General features: G+C 40.8%; 1 protein-coding gene across 1 annotated transcript in view; it reads right to left on the bottom strand.

Annotated features, from left to right (window-relative positions):
- sh3gl1b (SH3-domain GRB2-like 1b) overlaps positions 1–17,335 on the bottom strand; it is a 126,392-nt gene extending 109,057 nt beyond the window's left edge. Inside the window, exon 1 of the mRNA XM_041204672.1 lies at positions 17,123–17,335. Coding sequence (XP_041060606.1) covers positions 17,123–17,167 — 45 coding nt within the window. The 5' untranslated portion in view covers positions 17,168–17,335. The remainder of the gene's footprint in view (positions 1–17,122) is intronic.
- Between the last annotated feature and the right edge of the window lie 2,721 nt (positions 17,336–20,056).

The raw sequence follows: 20,056 nt of genomic DNA on the forward strand, positions 1-20,056 counted from the left end.
CAAAAGACTAAAGCCACATTCCAGTGGCTTGGATAATGATGGCTGCACATTTGCATCACTGTAGCTTCCAAAACCACTGAAATGGAGACAACCAGTCTGCAAAGCCTCACGAGAAACAACTGCCTTTAAAGAGTGTGCATGATGGCCCATCTCCATTCGCAAAGCAACCAGACAATCACTTCGGTACCTAAGTGGAGACAAGCCATTAGACAAAATCACTTGGACGATGGAATCTTGGCTGAGAGAAGAATTCCCAACCATTACCTAATCAAGTTACAACTGGATTACACCAGCCATGACCATATTTGGGTTACTGGGCAGTTGGGCAGAGGTCATTTGACAAGCCTTTGTGCATTTTAGTAATTTTTTTTCTGCAGAACAGGACAAACGACTGAGATTCTATGGGGCCAAGAGCCTGAGTGGGTTCCCTCTCTCTCTCTATCCAACTTGCAAGTTTTGAACACTGTCTGCTGATTTTGACTACCCTCGTGCCCAGACAATTTTAAAAAGAACTCAACCCAATGCTATCTTCAAGAGAACAGATAAATCGTTAGTTGACTTCTTTAAACCACCTTGGCAGTGAAAGCAGCAGGACCACTAAATTCAGCCTGAAGTCAGCCAAGTCACCAACTGAGTGAGTGTGAGTGAGAGAGAAAGAGCATTTTTCATTATTTTACTTGGACCAGTTTAACTACAATAAAATCTATCCACTTTTCTTTCTAAAAACTCAAGTAAAATGTCTAATTGTGTATTTTATGGCCACAACAAGTAAACAGGAATTGGCAAGTATATCCCTTTTTAAAAAAACCTATTATAGTCAAACAAGGAAGGGGAAAAGCGGGGAGCCATTTGATCCCTCCCCACCCAATTGTAACAAAAGGTTCACCATAACTTCTTGCTTTTACCCTGTGCCTCTATTTATAAAGCCCAAGATTTGTCACATATACCTCCAGGACTTTCTGCTCTCCACCCCCTTTAGAATTGTACCCTTTATTTCAGATCGCTTCTCCTAATTCTTCCTATCACTTCTCAGCATTAGATTTTGTTTGCCTTGTGTCTGCCCATTCAACCAGCCTGTAGGCCCTCTTGAAGTCTAAAAATTATCTTCTTCACAGCTAACAATACTTCCAAGTTTTTCACCCAAATTTTGAAATTGTGCTCTGCAGACCTAAATTAGGTCATTAACATACATAAAGAAAAGCAGTGGTCCAAATAATCGTGCCTGGGGAACATCACAACATATCTTCCCCAAGTCTGAAAAAAGCTGTTTCTGTTTGTCTACTTTGCACTCCTGCTGCTACTGTCCATTTTTTTTTTAAATTCAGTCATGGGATGGGGGCTTCGCTGGCTGGGCCAGCATTTATTGCCCAACCCTAGTTGCCCTTGAGAAGGTGGTGGTGAGCTGCCTTCTTGAACCACTGCAGTCCATGTGGTCCACTGCAGCCCACAGTGCTGTTACAAAGGGAATTCCAGGATTTTGACCTAGCAACAGTGAAGGAACGGCGATATATTTCCAAGTCAGGGTGGTGAGTCTCCTGGAGGGGAGCTTGCAGGTGGTGGTGCTCCCATCTATCTGCTGACCTTGTGCTTCTAGATGGTAGAGGTCGTGGGTTTGGAAGGTGTTATCGAAGAAGCCTTGGTGAATTTCTGCAGTGCATCTTATAGGTGGCACACACTGCTACTACTATGCGCCAGTGGTAGAGGGAGTGAATGTTTGTGGACTCGGTGCCAATCAAGTAGGCTGGTTTGTCCTGGACGACGACAAGCTTCTTGAGTGTTGTGGGAGCTGTACTCATCCAGGCAAGTGGAGAGTGTTCTATCACACTCCTGGCTTGTGTCTTGTAGATAGTGAACAGGCTCTGGGGAGTCAGGAGGTGAGTTACTCATCACATGATTCCTAGTCTCTGACCTGCCCTTGTAGCCACAGTATTTATATGGCTAGTCCAATTCAGTTTCTGGTCAATGATAACCCCAGGATGTTGACAGTGGGGGATTCAGTGATAGTAATGCCACTGAACATCATGAGGAGATGGTCACTGCCTGGCACTTGTGTGGTGCGAATGTTACCTGCCGCTTGTCAGCCCAAGCCTGAATATTGTCCTGGTCTTGCTGCATTTGGACATGGACTGCTTCAGTATCTGAGTCTTCACAAATGGTGCTAAACATTGTGAAATCATCAGCGAACATCCCCACTTCTGACCTTTTGATGGAAGGAAGGTCATTGATGAAGCAGCTGAAGATGTTTGGGCCAAGGACATTACACTGAGGAACACCTGCAGTGATATCCTGAAGCTGAAATGACTGCCCTCCACAACCACAATCATCTTCCTTTGTGCTAGGTATGACTCCAACCAGTGGAGAGTTTTCCCCCGATTCTCATTGACTCTAGTCTAGCTTGAATTCCTTGATGCCATATTCAGTCAAATGCTGCCTTGATGTCAAGGGCAGTCACTCTCACCTCATCTCAGGAGTTCAGCTCTATTCAGCTGATGGTAAAGGTTCAAATCTCAGAGGGAAACTTGAAACAACTGTCATAACCCATTTTAGCAATTTGTATGTTTTGAGATACAGGCTTTGAATTCAATTGTAATAAGACCATCAAACCTCAAGAGGTTTTTTTATAAAACAAAATCAAACATTTATTAATACAAGAAAGATTATAAACACATACATATATGTCTACAAAATTACTGCTATAACTACTACAAAAATCTCCTAATTAACCTGACTCTCAGTTCGACCCCCAGTAAGGCAATAGTAAAACACACAGATTTAAACAGACCCCTGGCAAAGCGCACCCTGGACAGTCACATTCAAAATGAGTTTCTTTCAGCTCTAGGTCCTTGCAAACAGACTTGAGGCTTATAGACTGAAGGCTTTAGATCTTAGAATCCCTCCTCCTTTTACCAACAGCCTTCCATTCCTTTATACATATGTTTCTCTTTGAAGGCAAGTTCTCAATGTCACTAGGTTTTTTAAAAAACTTTAAATCTTCTGACAATAAAACCCTTCCATAATACCCACTTTACTATTAGTTTTTTAAAAAAAACATTGTTTCTGAGCTTCACCTGCTTGGGTGTAATATTTCAACCCCTCTTTTGAATGGTCTATTGAAAAATGGAAATTGCCCCCTTCACACCTCACTTTCTATTTCCCTATGTTTATCTAATTACAATTTCAAACCTACTTCTCTTATACAGATCAAAGCCCCTTGGCCAGCTGGCTTTAATCCAATTAAGACACAAACATAGACACAGGCACCGCTAAACTCTATTTTAAAATAATTTCCAGTAACATTATAGACATCATTCTAACCTCTTGACAAGTTCTTTTGTCCATTTTTGAACCAAAGCTGTAATGAGATCCGGAACTGAGTGGTGCTGGCAGAACGCAAATTGGGCATCAGTGAGCAGGTTATTGCTAAGCAAATGGCACTTGATAGCACTGTTGATGCCCCCTTCTATTACTTTACAGATGATCGAGAGTAGACTGAAGGGGTAGTAATTGGCCAGGTTGGATTTGTCCTGCTTTGTGTGTACAGGACATACCTGGGAAATTTTCCACATAGCCGGGTAAGTGCCAGTGTTGTAGCTGTACTGGAACAGCTTTGCTGGCAAGCCCGTTATGTAGCACCTTATCAAATTGCTTTTGGAAACCCATGCCCACCATTTTAAGTGCAATATATTCAAGCCTCTCAGTCACCCATTAAAAAACTCAATTAAGTTAAACACTGTATTCCCTTAACAAATCTGTTCTGGTGCTCCTTAATTAATCCACATTTGTCCAATTGATTGTTAATTTTGTACCAGATTATCATTTCTAAAAGCTTTCCCACTGCCAAGGTTATACCAACTCGTTTGTAGTTGCTAGACTTATCCCTACATTCTTTTTTGAACATTTGCCGTTCTCTTGTCCTCCGGCACCAACACCGTGTCGAAGCTGGATTGGATGATAGTAGCCAGTGCCACCACAATTTCCACCCTTAAGAGTCCTCGGTATTCTCAGGTCCATCTCATTCGGTCTTGACTTATCAACTTCAAGTACAGTCAGCCTTTCTGATACCTCATCTACCACGTTTTAGCCCATCCAGTGTCTCAACTATATATTACACTATGACTCTGGCAGCACCTTCTTCCTTGGTACGACAGATGTAAAGTACTCCATAGAATATAAAGGTACTGATACTTTGCTACAGCTGTACAGTTGTAATGTTGGTGAGACCACATCTGGAGTACTGTGTACAATTCTGGTCTCCTTATTTAAGAAAGGATATAATGTGTTACAAGCTGTTCAGAGAAGGTTCATTTGACTGATATCTAGAATGGGATGGGGGGCAGCGGGGTGTCTTAACTTACGAGGAATGGTTGGACATGTTGGTCCTAAATCCATTGACACTTAGAAGGTTGAGAGGTAATATTATATAACATCCTGAGTGACAGGATGATAGGGTGTATGCTGAAAGGTTGTTTCCACTTGTGGGAGAGACTCAACTTAGGGGACACAGCTAAAAATAAGGGGCCTCCCATTTAAGACAGAGATGAGAAGAATTTTTTTCTCTTGGAGGGTCATAAATCTTTGGAACACTCTTCCCCAGAGTGCAGTGGAGGCAAGCTCAATTAATATTTTTAAGGCAGAGGTAGATAGATTCTTGATTAACAAGGGAGTCAAAGGTTATGGGGGTAGGCAGAATGTGGAGTTGAGGCCACAATCAGATCAACCATGATCTTATTCAATGGTGGAGCAGCCTTGAGCGGCCATTTGGCCTACTCCTGCTCCTAATTCGTATGTTTGTTTGTATTTATTACTTCAGGTATGCCCCCTGCCTCTTGCATAAAAATCCTTTCTGGTTCCTGATCAATCCCACTCCTCTTTTTTATTATTTTTTTAACTATTTATTAGCCCATAGAAGACTTTTGGATTTCTTTTTATGGCAGCTGCCAGTCTCTTCTCATACCTTCTCTTCGCTGCCCCAATTATTAGCCAACCACCTTGCTTGGAAAGAGAGTGGGTGCATGCATACTCACATATATGACTGGGCTCTGCTGAAGTTCATCACGATCAAATAACAAACTGACAGTAACTCCGAGTTCCCACACATGGCGACAATGGCTATAAACCAACCATTGCGCGTGGAATCTTTATCACGTCAGCACCTTTCAGAGATGAATGATGAACAGAAATAAAACATTTCAATTACTGATATAAGTCACTTTTCTCCATTAATTTTTTTTTAAACTGTTGTATCATTTTGTTTTATACTGCAAACTAAAATGATCCTGCTTTTACAATCCCTAAACATTTTCCTGCTGTTCCTAAAGCCTGGCAAACTCGCTGTAACATAATCTTCCTAAATCCCTGGCATTTGCTGTTTGAAAGGAAATAGCTTTTCTCAAATCCTGCTCATTATAAAACGTTTTTAGTTGGTCAGCTGGAAAAGTTACTGAATCATCCACTTGCCCAAGTAAATAAGCATTCATAGCCACTCTGTATCTGTTAACAATAGTTAAAGTTTTTCTCCATGCCTCCAGACTTTCAGCGATCATCTCCTACAAGATCCTCTTAGCTGCCTTTTAATGTCAACTCATTGCACTTATAGACAATGCTTATAATTTGCCCACAGCCCAGATTTTACATTATGTCCCCCCCAATTTTCCCTCTTCCTCTCCTGATAGCACTCACTGATTCTGCCCTTTCACACCTCACCAAGTGACCAGTCTGCAACTTTAAATCTCAACTGGGTAAGAAGAATATCTGACTGTGATTGCTACTCTGCAGGAGATAATCACATTGTCCATATACTTTCCAGTATGGAGGCTACTGTAAGCTTATCAGGAGTAGGAATCTTGGCCAATTCCCCACCTCACTCCAACCCATCCCCTCTTCTGTGACAGGGGTATACTGAGGTCACTAAATTCTCTTTCTGCTGCTTAGCAAAGATCAGGCATCAAAATTGGAACTTTTTGGGTCTGCACCTACAACTGTTTTATTAGACACTAGAAGTAATCATTAAGCATAAATCTTTTACTGGTCAATTTTATGTCAGGATTTATCTATTAATCCTACAAGAATTTAAGATCATTTCTAAGGACTATCATAGTATCTCTCAGTGCAGAAAGAGGCCATTTGGCCCATCAACTCTGCACTGGCTCTCTGAAATAGCATTCCACCTAGTCCCACTTCCCTACCTTATCCCCATAACCTTGCACATTCTCTCTTTCTGGGTAGTAATCCAATTCCCTTTTGAATACCCCGATCGAACCTGCCTCCACCACCCTTTCAGGAAGTTTGTTCCAGACTCCAACCATCCTCTGGGTGAAAAAAACTTTCCTCACATTACATTTACTCCTTTTGCCAATTATTTTGAATCTGTGCCCTCTGATTCTTGATGTTCACTTGAGTGGGAACAGTTTCTCACTATTTACCCTGTCTATACCCCCCAGAATCTTGAATACCTCGATCAAGTCTCCTCTCAGCTTTCTTTTCTAAGGTAAAGAGTCCTAAACTCTCCAATCTATCCTCTTGGCTACAGTTCTTTATCCCTGGAATCATTGTGAATCTCCTCTGTAGTCTCTGCAATGTCTTCACATCCTTCCTCAATTATGGCACCCAGGACTGGGCACAGTACTCCAGATAAGGCCTAGCTAGTGTCTTCTACAAGTTCAACACGACCTCCTTACTCTTGCACTCAATGCTCCTATTAGTAAAGCCTAAGATACCTATATGCTTTATTAACTGCTATTTCAACATGCCCTGTCACCTTCAATGACCTATGTCCATATACACTGAGGTCCCTCTGTTTCTGCACCTCCTTTAGAGGCTCTCCCTTTATTTTATACTGTCTCACCATATTTTTCCTGCCAAAATGAATCATCTCATACTTCTCTGCAATGAGCTTCATCTGCCACCTGACTGCCCAATCCATCAACATGTCTATGTTCTTTTGAAGTTCAAGACTATCCCCATCACAGTTGACAACATTTTCAAATCTTCATCTCATCTGCAAATTTGGAAATCATACCCTGAACACCACAGTCTAGATCATTAATACATATCAGGAAGAGCAAGGGTCCCAACACTGACCCCTGGAAAACTCCACTACAAACCTTCCTCCAATCTGAAAAATAATCATTTATCATTACTCTCGATTTCCTATCACTCAGGCAATTTCTTATCCAAGTGCCTACTGTCCCTTTTATTCCATGACCTAGAATTTTGCTCACAAGTCTGTTATGTGGCATTGTATCAAATGCCTTTTGAAAATCCATATACACATCAACAACATTTCCCTGATCAACCTTCTGTTACCTCAAGAAACTCCAGCAAGTTAGTTAAACATGATTGCCCCTTAATGAATCTATGCTGGCTTTCCTTAATTATCCTGCCCTTGTCTAAGTGACTATTGATTTTATTCCGTACTATAGTTTCCAGAAGTTTCCCTACCACTGAGGTCAAACGGTCTGGTCTGTAGTTGCCGGCTTTATCCTTGCACCCCTTTTTGCACAAGGGTGTAACATTCGCAATTCTTCAGTCCTTTGGCACCTCCCCAGTGTCTAAGGAAAACCGAAAGGTTATCACTGATGCCTCTGCAATTTCCACTCTCACTTCCCTCAGTACTCTTGGATGCATCTCATCCAGCTCTGGTACCTTATCTATTTTAAGTAAAGATAGCCTATATGCTACAATCATGCAATAAATCACCATGAAAGCATCATAACATTTAAGTACAGTTATGAAGTGATGTGTTCTACAGAAACATAATTGCAATACTGTGCATATTATGAGCAACTTTGGACATAGCAACTTCAAGTTTATTGCACATGCTCAGTCTGAGGATACAATAGAGTACGTGCTGGAAACAAAAAACACAATTATTCATTCCCACACTCAATTCTTTTCCATTAATTCCATCACTGTTATTCTGTCCCAGATATAGACTTATATAGTCAAATAATTTATATAATCTCATTTGAAAACAGTCTCAAATGGAAGCACTAGCCAACCCAGTGTTGAACTTCATGGACATAAAGTTCAATCAGAATTTACTTAGCCCTCTTACTTTTATCTTTAACTTGCAATGACCTCTTTTTAAAGAATGTTTCTCCCTTTTCCTTTCCAGGTCTCCAGTCACCATTTGCAGCCAAGCTGTTCACAGCCTCAAATAAAACAGTAATTCTGTCAGTGATGCATGGGGATAACTCTCTTCCCCATTATTGGATAACAAAAACAGTTATTTGTGGCAAGATACAATTGTACCAAGTTAATAAACTTTGTGAAAAAGATGGGGCTTGTGCTACAATGTATGCTAGTATTGTAAAATAATGTTTTTGATAGCCTCAAATCAGTTCATATAACTTACCAAGCTCTTTACCCAGATAACCTAAACTCAGCAAGTCCAACAGTAGAACTGGCCTTAGTGCCTCTGGTTTAGGATGGGAAAACCATCCAAGAGTTCTCACCCTTGCTCATATCTCTGGACGCCAGGTACCTGGCATCATTTATGATTCCCTCAGAAGTCAAACAACCCAACAACATTCACTATCAAGGCTCATTTATGTGAATAATGGTTACTGGGGTGAGGTATTTGGAGGTGACCAATACCTGTGGAGCTTTTTAAAGGAATCATCAACTTCGGAAGAAAGCTTGTAGAAATATTAAAACAAATAGCTAGTTGCATCACCAAAATTTCAGTAAAGCATAATTTCAGGTGAGAGAAACTTATGTACTTTGCATCAATTGTGAAAATACAACACAATAGTGCAAACATGAATTATGGCGAGAGAACATTTTGAATGGTATTATACTTGAGTAAATACTGACGACTGGAGATACTTAATAATGGTGGGAGTAATGAATTAATTATCTTAGCATCAAAAGCATATTGAATTAAGCATGATTTTCCCCCAGAATGTATTGATACTGATCTGTCAAATAAACTGAATGTCAATATTAACACATGATATTTAGTGCCACAAAATTTTTTAAACATTTTTATTTATTTATGTTTTCTTTTCTGTTAATCACCTCTGCATCCTTACTGGCTCAGTAGTAACACTGTTGCTCAAATCAGAAGGTCATAGACTCAAGGCCCACTATAGAGTCTTGAATACATAATCTAGGCTGAAGCTTCATTGCTGTAATGATGGAAAGGAAGAAACTAAAACTTGCATCTATGTGGTGCCTTTCATGATGTCAAGACATCCCAAAGTGCTTTACAGTTAATGAAGTAATTTTGAAGTGTAGCCACTGTTATAATATAGAGAACACATGGCAGTCAATTTGCGCACAGCAAGGTTACACAGACACAGATATAATTTACCATTTAATCTGTTTTAGTGATGTTGGTTGAGGGTCAAGTATTGTTTAGAAACAGAAGATGCACTTTCTCTTCAATGAGTAGTGCCACAAGAATTTTTTTTTAAATTTTTATTTATTTATTTATAAAGAGAATCAGGCTTTGGTTTAATATCTCATCTGAATGATAACACACTGATAGTGCAACAATCCCTCAGCATTGCACTGAAGTACGAGCCTGGATTGTGTGTTCAAGTCTCTGGACTGGGGCTTCAACCCAAGACTATCTGGCTTAAGGGCAAGAGAGCAACTGCTGGACCAAACCAATGCATTGCGCTGTAGCATTAAATCTCAAAAGGAGTTGAATTTCAATTTTAAAATTAAATATATTCCAATTTTTAGCTTAGAATTTTAAGCCATCTCAATTAAGTAGGTTTTGAAGAGCCATCATTTAGAGAAGCCACTGTACAACGTGTATACTTTGTAGCATAGGCAAATACTGCAAAATATAGAGATAAACAACCTTATATTCTCTTTTGTTTAGACTAATCCATATATTGCTCGTCTAAATGCGCAGAAATTTCGTTTTAATCGTTTTAGATAGTTCAGTGAACCTTTGAGTACAACTCCACTGCACTGTAGCTTGAGCCACATTTTCAACTGAGTTCAGATAGTGAAGTTGAAACAATTTGCGACACGCAAAACCTGCAAAGACCAGAAGGTCTGAAATTTCTGTAATCAGAAACTGAAATCAGTACTGATTTAGCTTGTCTGATTTACCTAATCTTGTAGCCAAAATGCCTGATCCCAGGAACCATTCTGGTAAATCTCCTCTTCACCATCTCAAGAACTCTTACATTCTTCCACAAGGTTGGTGATAAAAAGTGGTCCTAGCACATGACACTTGGGGTCACTGTCTACAATCCTCCATTCTGCTAAACAACTATTTTATTCCTTAAGTCAATTTGTTATCCAAGCTGTCACTGTCCCTCCTAAATCATGAGCCTCAATTTTGTTAACCAGCCTTTAAGAGGTACTTTGTCAGACACTTTCTTAAAATCCATTTAGCCAACATCCATCAACCTTCTTTGTTAATTTCATTAAGCTATGATTCCTAATTCTGATCAAGAGCCAGTGTTTCCTGCTGGAAAGTATTCATCTGCAGCCAAATTATGATGCCCCTTACAGTTGAGTAACCAACACTTTCTGTGCTAAAATGGAAAACATGGCTAAATTACAACCATTGTCGGTTTTTTGACACAATGGTGTGTGTCAAGAGGAGCAGGAGAAAATTGGGGAGGACAGGAAAAGTTAATTTGCAATAATAGCACCATATCACAGGAACCTCTCATTCAGTATAATTTATGAAGGTACCTATCAATCTAAAGTCCCATGATGTAATATAGTCAGTTTTTATTCAATCAAGAAACTCAATATGACAATGAAAATCCAAAATGGTATTAGTTTTGTAAAAATACTGTTATGGCAAAAATGACAACTGCTTAAGCTCCTCATTTGACAATAAATGTAGCCTGTGTGTTATTGAGCTAACTGAAATGGTTACACACTTAACTGAAGAACAAAATGTTAAAACTATCACTGCTGGTGGTAATGGTGGAGGCCAATGAAAGTAATGCAACCATACTGGTTGCAGTGAGAATTTATACCATTTAGTACTGTTGTGTATAAACTAAAGTAACCTAGTAACACAGTCACTAACAACTTATATTTATATAATACCTTTACCGTGATGAAACATCCCAAGGTGCTTCACTGGAGCATTTTAAAACAAGTATGACATTGAACCACATAAGGAAATTAAGTCAGATGACCAACGTATCTTAAAAGGAAGAAAATGAGGTAGAAGGGTGCAGGGAAGGAATTCCAGGGCAATTAAAATTTGGGATGCACAGGAGGCCAGAATTAGAGGAAAACTGATATCATGGAGGGTTGTGGGATTGGAGGAGATTACAGAGATAAGGAGGTGCAAGGCCTTGGAGGGATTTGAAAACAACGGTGAGAATTTTAAAGCCAAGATGTTACTTGATCGGGAGTTAATATAGGTCAGCAAGTACAGGGATAATCAGGGACTCTCCAACGGACTAAGACACAGGCAGCAGAGTTTTGGAATACCTCAAGTTTCCGGAGGGTGAAATGTGGGAGTCCAGCCAGAAAGCATTGGAATAGTTGAGGCATCACCAATAGTCATCACACATAACTCAGTTAAGAACCCTGAAAGCTGCTGAATCTTGCTACATGTCAGGAAGAGAGATTGTGCAATATATCTTATAATGCCTAGGGTTACAATAGGACGAGTGGTACAGAACACGTTCAAGAAAGAAATAATGCTCTGAAGAAGTCATACTGATTCGCAATTTTAACTCTGTTTCTCTCTCCACAGATGCTGCCAGACCCGAGTGTCTGCAGCATTTTCTGTTTTTATTTATTATTAATAATGTATTGGTCTTCAATTACTCAATGCATGAAGTAAGATGATCCAGGAAGTGCTTTAATTTTCAGTACAACATTCGCACACAAAAAGGATTTATTTTTCTGCAAAATAAAACTGGTCTAGCATATTTCTGTCTCCTCACTCACCTCTTTCAGACATGCAGCTACATAGCAAAACAAGGTAACAATGCGACAAATGGAAAGCAATAGAAAGGAGGTACAGCACTCAACTCAACAGAAAAATTTTTAACATGAGCATTCATTAGCAAAGAAAAATTCAAAGGACGCAAGATGGCATAGAAACAGTTACAACAGAATTTAGCCGAGGTGTTCAAATTGCGACGTGGAGTTGAGGCCAATCAGATCAGCCATGATCTTATTGAATGGCGGAGGATCAGGCTCAAGCAGCCAAATGGTCTACTCCTGTTCTTAATTCTTGTGTTCATGTTTGAGTGTAACAAGTGAAGATTTTTCTCCTGGTTGTTCACTCAGGCAAGACTGAGCATTGATACTAGAAGCATATGGAGGCGAGAAGAAAATTTTCTAATCTTTTGATTAGAATCCAGAACTATTACAACTAGTCGTTGAAGCAGAGTCCATGACAACTAGTGAGACAATTAGATAAAAGAAAATTGGATTTAAAAAATTACAAGGTTACAGGAAAAAGCAGGAAATATGATGAGAGTGGACAGCTTCAGAGAGGAGAATTAGAAACAGAATGAGACACTAAATACTTTCTTCTGAGTTGAAGTTTGTCATCATTCCATGATAGGGAAACAAGCAAGCAGCATTGTGGTTCAGCTCATTATAAAGTAATTTGAACTGAGTCATGCACTATGACATTCCAATGGATACACCAGAGTAAATACTGCTTTACTGTGTTATTATTTTTAGCAGACCGCCCTCCTACAAGCTGTAGGGCCAGCTGGCCAAGTGTTCCAGCAGTAAGGCAGCACTGGCAGTTGCATTTTGTATGCAAAAAACAATAGAAAATAATTATTGGTAATCAATGCCACAAGTTTGAATTTCATGCTGCCACCCATCTGTGGGACTCTGACTGGATAAATGACTCAAATTAGATCCTGTGGTTTACCACATCAAACAGACCCATCTTCTTTTATTCGAGACAATTAGGAAAAGATTTTGAAAGAGAAACAAGCATAAATTTTAACTATCAGCTTAGCTTATGGTAGTATTGATATCTCAAGTCATAGGGTTGTAGCTTCAACCCCACTCCACAACTTGAGTGCATATTTTGGCTAGGATTGTGCAGCAACTGCACTGACATAACTACCTTCTTTCAAAATTAAATTAAATAGAAACTCTGTCTACCTGTTCATGTTGAAGCAAAAGATGCTATAGCACAATTTGAAGACCACCCCTCAGCGAAAAGATTAACTCGTCATTCAACTCATTTGTTGGACTTGGCTAAATCTATAACGTAACAGTGTCTGCATCTCAAAGCTGGCTAGTTGAGAAGCCTTGAAGCATGATAAGGTACCACATAAATACAACTGCTTTGTTTATTGGAAGACTAAGAAAAACAAGCCCAACCTAACCAAACATTGCAAAGCTGCCCCTGGTTACCTCCCTGTCATTAATGCCCAGTGATCAACACACTCCTTTCATTCACCTTCCAAGAAGCAATTTCAATCCCACTACATAATTGTTTAGCTCTACATAATTGCAAATAACGTGGCCTGACAAAAATCAATACTCACCTGGATATGTCAAACATTCATACATCTGAGCACCATGAGTCTTTTAAGCCCCCACTCTGTTTTCTCCATTATCCCCATCCTTTTCCACAGCATACCAATCTTGTTGGTATTTGGGACACAGGCAACTCCCCAGTACTTGGTCAAAGAGACAATTTTTCACATGTAAACCAAGATATCGGTTCTATGCCCAAAAGCTACACAGTGATCAAACTATTTTATTTTAGACATATTTTTGAAACAATTCTAATGCATTTGCGAGAGCCAAAATACCCATTCTTTTGCAAGGGCACCACTCTATTTAAAAAGGCAACGATAATAGCATAATGCATGGATAATTGAGAATTGATACATTCACACTTAAAGTGTATTATGAGTCTTATTGTATATTCACTTGAACTGAGAATAAATCTGAAATGTCCTCCATTTACTATCATACTAACATTTTCAACTTCTGAGAAAAGGTCTGACTCAAAACTCTAGTGTATCAGCATAAAACATTTTGCTCAAATTATGAGCACCCAAGGTAGAATACTAATCTGCCTTATTTAGATGTTGATGAATCAGTATGGTTACAAGAGCTACAAACAGCAAACAAGAAGCCATCAGAGTTTGCCACAATAAAAATGAATGAGCAACAATACTACACACAATGTATAGGTTTAGACAACACATTCTTGTTTAGATCTCTGCATTACTGCTTTTTTGTCAGTCCACCCTTTCCCACCTTAAACAGGCACTGAATTCCACAAAGCAAAGTTCAGAAACACAGGTAAGTCTACATCACCTCACCCAAGTGGTCATTGTTCAAGTATAAGCCAATGAATGCTGTTGAATGGCATACAACTATGGGAGTATCAGAGCTGATCCAGATTCTGGCCTTGTTAGACATCTACTTGCATGCACTCTCAAACACAAATCACTGGAAAGTTATCAGAGCAGGAATCCTAATTGATTTTTCACCTCCCGGTCTTGAAATATCAAGGCAAACTGTAGCAAACCAATTGATGCTCTTGAAAGCTAACTTGACAAAGCCCAGGGATGGTGTTTGAGGCCTTTCTGATCAGCATGTTAGGCCATAACACAAAAATAACACTGCGACTATTGAAGGATAGGATTTCACAAAGTGCAAATTTAGATAACACACCTCTTTTTATAAGCCACAGTACCAGCACAGTCTATACCCCCACCTGGTCAAGGTACTGGAGCCCAACAAGAATTGGCATCTTTAGAAGAAAAGAGAAGGAAATTGGGAAAATGCAAGTGCAACTTAGGTCTTAATATAAAAGAAATAAAATGAGGCAAATAAAAATCAAGGCTCATCTTTTAGAATGCAAGATTGAAAAATGGAAATAATTATGAAAATCTCTTAAAAATTTATAACCAAAACACATAATATATAACATAGGTATAACAGCAGTTATGATAGTTTCATTCAGACTGACAAACAGACAAGAGCAGCAGCGTTAAGCCCTCACTGGAACACAAGTCATAATTCATGTTTCATACTGCAATCAAATAGAACAATCTCACATAAAATACACTGGCTTTGTATGACTTGCAAAGACAGTCTACTTATGCGATCGCACTCAAATGAACAATGCTGTCTATAGAGTGTCTACAGACGTCCTCCTACGCTTTCAAATTGCAATGTGTTAGCTGAACAGTTCTACTGCAGAGATCATTTTTAGAGTGAAGCTGCACTTTGTACTGTCATAATAGTGCCTCCATAAGTTGGCCCCAGGACCCATTTTTACAAATTTTTGCTAAATGGCACTTTGTATTTTTTTCAAATAGACACCCAGTCTGCAACTCACGCAAGCCTTCGACATCATAGAAAATAAAAGCAAAATACTGTGGACGCTGGAGATCTGAGTCATATCAGGCTCAAAATGTTAACTCTGCTTCTCTCTCCACCGATGCTGCCAGCACTTTGTTTTTAATCATAGCAAAAAAAATGTTTAAGATCAATAATTTCTCTCTCTCTCTCTCTCTCTCTCTTTCCCCACCCCCAGTTAAGGCACTGACCCACTAGGTTTTAGATCCACTGGCACTTCTCTAGTGCCTCACCCAAGTGGCTATTCTTCATGCATGTGCTAGACACTGTCAACGAGCGACATGAAGGACATCACATCCATACCCACACCTGTCATCACACACAAACATTTCCCAAAGGTCACTTATAGCCATTCGGAACAGAGATTCTGATGAAAGGTCACCTCAACCTGAAACGTTAATTTTCTCTCCACAGATGCTGCCTGACTTATGAGAATTTCCAACACTTTTGTTTTTATTTTAGGAATTCTAGCTGTTTTGATTCCTGCAAACATCACCACAATAGCTATTCGTTAGATTCTTTACTCTTCCACTGCTCCTTAAAAGTAATTAGAATAGAATTAAAACTTTCTATCAATTGTGTGGCAATAATCTAATTTCAATGTAACAAATGGGTTTCTTAGGTTATTTTTTATAACTTGAAACCAACATAGTTTAGTGAATGGCAGCTAATCAGGTAAAATCTGGATTTTGCTTTCCTTGCTCACCTTAACTTTACAGATGCACCAGTATCTTCCAATTCTTCACCAATTAGTCATGAGTTCAGTAAGACTATTTGACCATGGGGCAAAATTGTAGACAACTTTAATGCTATCCTCACCCAGCATCCACATACAAAGTTGTACAGAGGGAGGTTTTGAAAAATCAACAACAACAGTCCTAATTTTTCATAAGTCAAGGCAGTCAAATAAACTATATCATCCCAAATGCAGTTCTGGCTAAAAATCCGAGGGTAAACTTCAACTACGTAGCTTAGTTGTGCAATAGACTTTGCATTTTTCATCTTCCCCACCAGTTACTCATTTTTAGGTTTCCAGTACCTACAGTCAGTATGAAATTGCATATGTTTTAAGTTTGAAACGTGCAGGCAACCAGCAAGCAAGCAACTTGGATACTTCACTTGTGACAAATGATGGTACCGCCTCCCTATATAAACCCTTAACATCAACATACAGTGTCAAACACTGTAGAACTCTGCTTCCAGAGGAACGTTATTTAGTAACATCAAGACTAAAGAGTTCGAAGCAAGAGATTCAGCGAGAAACATCGCAGTGCACGGCCTTGAAATAGGTCGTACATTTTCAAATTAATGAACAGTTACAAGTTGTCGATGTTTGAAAAATGGCCACATTAAAATCCAATAGGGTCCGATAGTTCAGGATTTTGCACACAAAGACTTAATATTTGCTGACATTTAGGTAATAAAATAAATCCAATTATTTGTCCTAAAATCAAAAAGGAAGAGTTCCTGTTTCCCGTTCCTTTTGTACAAGAAAAAGTTGCATTCAAACTGAAATCGCTGACTGGCTGAAATCAAGTTCGAGCTCTTATTGGTATCACAGCAGCAAAAAAAATGGTTTTATAACAAAAAATTTTCATAATAACATAAATATTCTTTTAGGGGAACAAGTTGGAGTTTTGCATTGCAGTCGCCCCACTACCATGTTAATCATGCTGCATGCAGTAAGTTACAGCCAGTGTTCCTGTGGGAAGTCTGGGCTGAGTGACACTGGCAACCCCCGGGGTGCCGAGCTCATTCCTTCACATCCACCACCACCACCCCCGCCGCCGCCGGCCCAGCTCACACCAGCCCTTCACCGCCTTACCTGACTCGCTTTATAAAACTGCTTCTTCAACCCGGCCACCGACATCCTCACACACGCTTAACGAACAGCAGCTCGAAAAGAAACTAATACGTGGCTATTTTCAATTGTTATTTTGTTCCTCTCGCTCTTCGCTTTAAAACAGCCGCAAGCGGAGCACAGCTACATACACACTCTGTCAGGGGTCTTACATGGCAACCGCAGCTACTTCCGGCAGCCCGCCAAGGAGCGCCACCCGTCGGCAGAACGCTAAACCGCTAGCGGAGTCCTCCAACCACAGCGCCCCCTCTGCCGCACTCCAGTCCTTCAGTCTATTTATCTGGTCCTCCAAACGCAGTAGCCCTCCCTCTGCTGCACTCCAAACATTCAGTCTATATATAGTCCCTCAACACAGCGCCCCCCTCTGCCGCACTCCAACCCTGCAGGCTATTGACGTAGCGCCACCTATCGCCCTGGAGGATTGGAATTACCCATCTTTCTGTGAGTTGCTTGGATTTAAATTTATGTATATAAACTGGCCTTTATGAGGTGTGCTGTTACTCAGGAAGGTAAAGGTAAATCGCTAGGCCGATAATGTAAGCGTCATTCGTAGTTTTTTTTCTTTATTAAGTATGCAAAGGTAAGGCCTGGCTCAGGACATCAATGGGGAGATGGCGGCGTAACGCTTATTGTCACAGGACTAATAATCCCCCAACCCAGGAGAATGCTCTGAGGACAGAGATCAAATCCCACCGTCTACTTCACTAATACCCTTTAAGGGAAGAAAATCTGTTCTCCTCACCGAACACTAGATCCGCTGAATAAGTCACCCAGTTGGCTGGATGGAAAACCAAATAAAAAGGAATGAAACCACACAGACCACCTGGCAGCAAGCTAGACAGTGACAGCAGCAAAACCACCCTGGTTGATATTGTAAGTCCTCCTTACTGACGTCTTTTTTTATTCATGGAATGAGGGCTTCTCTGGCTGGGCCAACATTTACTGCCCATCCCTAGTTACCCTTGAGAAGGTGGTGGTGAGCTGCCTTCTTGAACTGCTGCAATCCATGTGATATAGTTGTGCTGTTAGGAAGGGAGTTCCAGGATTTTGACCCAGCGACAATGAAGGAATGGTGATATATTTCCAAGTCAGGATGGTAAGTGACTTGGAGGGGAACATCCAGGTGGTGGTGTTCCCAACTATCTGCTGTCCTTGTCCTTCTAGATGGTAGTGGTCATGGGTTTGGAAGGTGCTGTCGAATGAGCCTTGGTGAATTCTCGCAGTGCATCTTGTAGATGGTACACACTGCTGCCACTGTGCGTCGGTGGTGGAGGAAGTGAATGTTTGTGGGTGTGGTACCAATCAAGTTGGCTGCTTTGTCCTGGATGGTGTCAAGCTTCTTGAGTGTTGTGGGAGCTGCACTCATCCAGACAAGTGGGGAGTATCCCATCACACTCCTAGCTTGTGCCTTTGGGGAGTCAGGAGATGGGTTACTCGTCGCACGATTCCTAGCTTTTGACCTGCTGTTGTAGCCACAGTGTTTATATGACTAGTCCAGTTCAGTTTCTGGCCAATGGTATCATCACCATCCGAGCAGAGTGGTAAACAGGCAGGAGGAAGTTGCCTGAGAGTCCTCAATATTGATTCCACATTCCATGTAGTCTTATGACATCAGGTCATACCACCTGCTGATTACCATATACCTCACCCCCAAGAATATTGATAGTGGGGGTTTCAGCGATGATAATGCCATTGAATGTCAAGGGGCGATGGTTGGATTCTCTCCTGTTGGAGATGTCATTGGCTGGCATTTGTGTGGTGTGAATGTTACTTGCCACTTGTCAGCCCAAGCCTGGATATTGTCCAGGTCTTGCTGCATTTAGACATGGACTGCTTCAGTACCTGAGGAGTTGCAAATGGTGCTGAACATTGTGCAATCATCAGAGAACATCCCCACTTATGACCGTATGATGGAAGGAAGGCCATTGATGAAGCAGCTGAAGATGGTTGGACCGAGGACACTATCCTGAGGAACTTCAGCAGTGACGCCCTGGAGCTGAGATGACTGCCCTCCAACAACCACAACCATCTTCCTTTGTGCTAGGTATGACACCTGGGGGCTTGTGCCAAAATTGTCTCACAGACTAGTCATGCAACAGCCTGACATAGTCATACTCAGAATCATACCTACAGATCATGTCCCAGACATCACCATCCGAGCAGAGATGCATAGTGATATACAGGCAGGAGGGAGTTGCCCTGGGAGTCCTCAAAATCGACTCCGCATTCCATGTAGTCTTATGACATCAGGTCAAACCACCTGCTGATCACCATGTACCACCACCACCCCTCCCCCCTCCTCCATGTTGAACACCACTTGGAAAAGCAATGAGGGTGGCAAGGTTGCAGAATGTACTCTGAGTGTGGGACTTCAATGCCGATCACCAAGAGTGGCTTGGTATAACCACCGCTGACCCAGTCCTAAAGGATGTAGCTGCTAGGCTGGGTCTGCAGCAGATGGTGAGGGAACCAAGAGGAAAAGCATACTTGACCTCATCTTCACCAATCTGCCTGCCGCAGAAGCATCTGTTCATAACATTATCAGTAGGAGTGACCACTGCACAGTCGTTGTGGAGAGGAAGTCCCGTCTTCAATTGAGGATACCCTTCATCGTGTTGTGTGGCACTATCACCATGCTAAATGGGATAGATTTCGAACAGATCTAGCAACTCAAGACTGGGCATCCATGAGACGCTGCGGGCCATCAGCAGCAGCAGAACTGTACTCAAACACAATCTGTAACCTCATGGCCCAGCATATCCCCCACTCTACCATTACCACCAAGCCAGGGGATCAACCCTGGTTCAATGAAAAGTGTAGGAGAGCATGCCAGGAGCAGTACCAGGCATATCTAAAAATAACGTGGCAACCTGATGAAGCTACAACACAGGACTACTT

Source organism: Carcharodon carcharias, chromosome 14, assembly GCF_017639515.1.
Source record: "Carcharodon carcharias isolate sCarCar2 chromosome 14, sCarCar2.pri, whole genome shotgun sequence".
Classification (NCBI taxonomy): Eukaryota; Metazoa; Chordata; class Chondrichthyes; order Lamniformes; family Lamnidae; genus Carcharodon; species Carcharodon carcharias.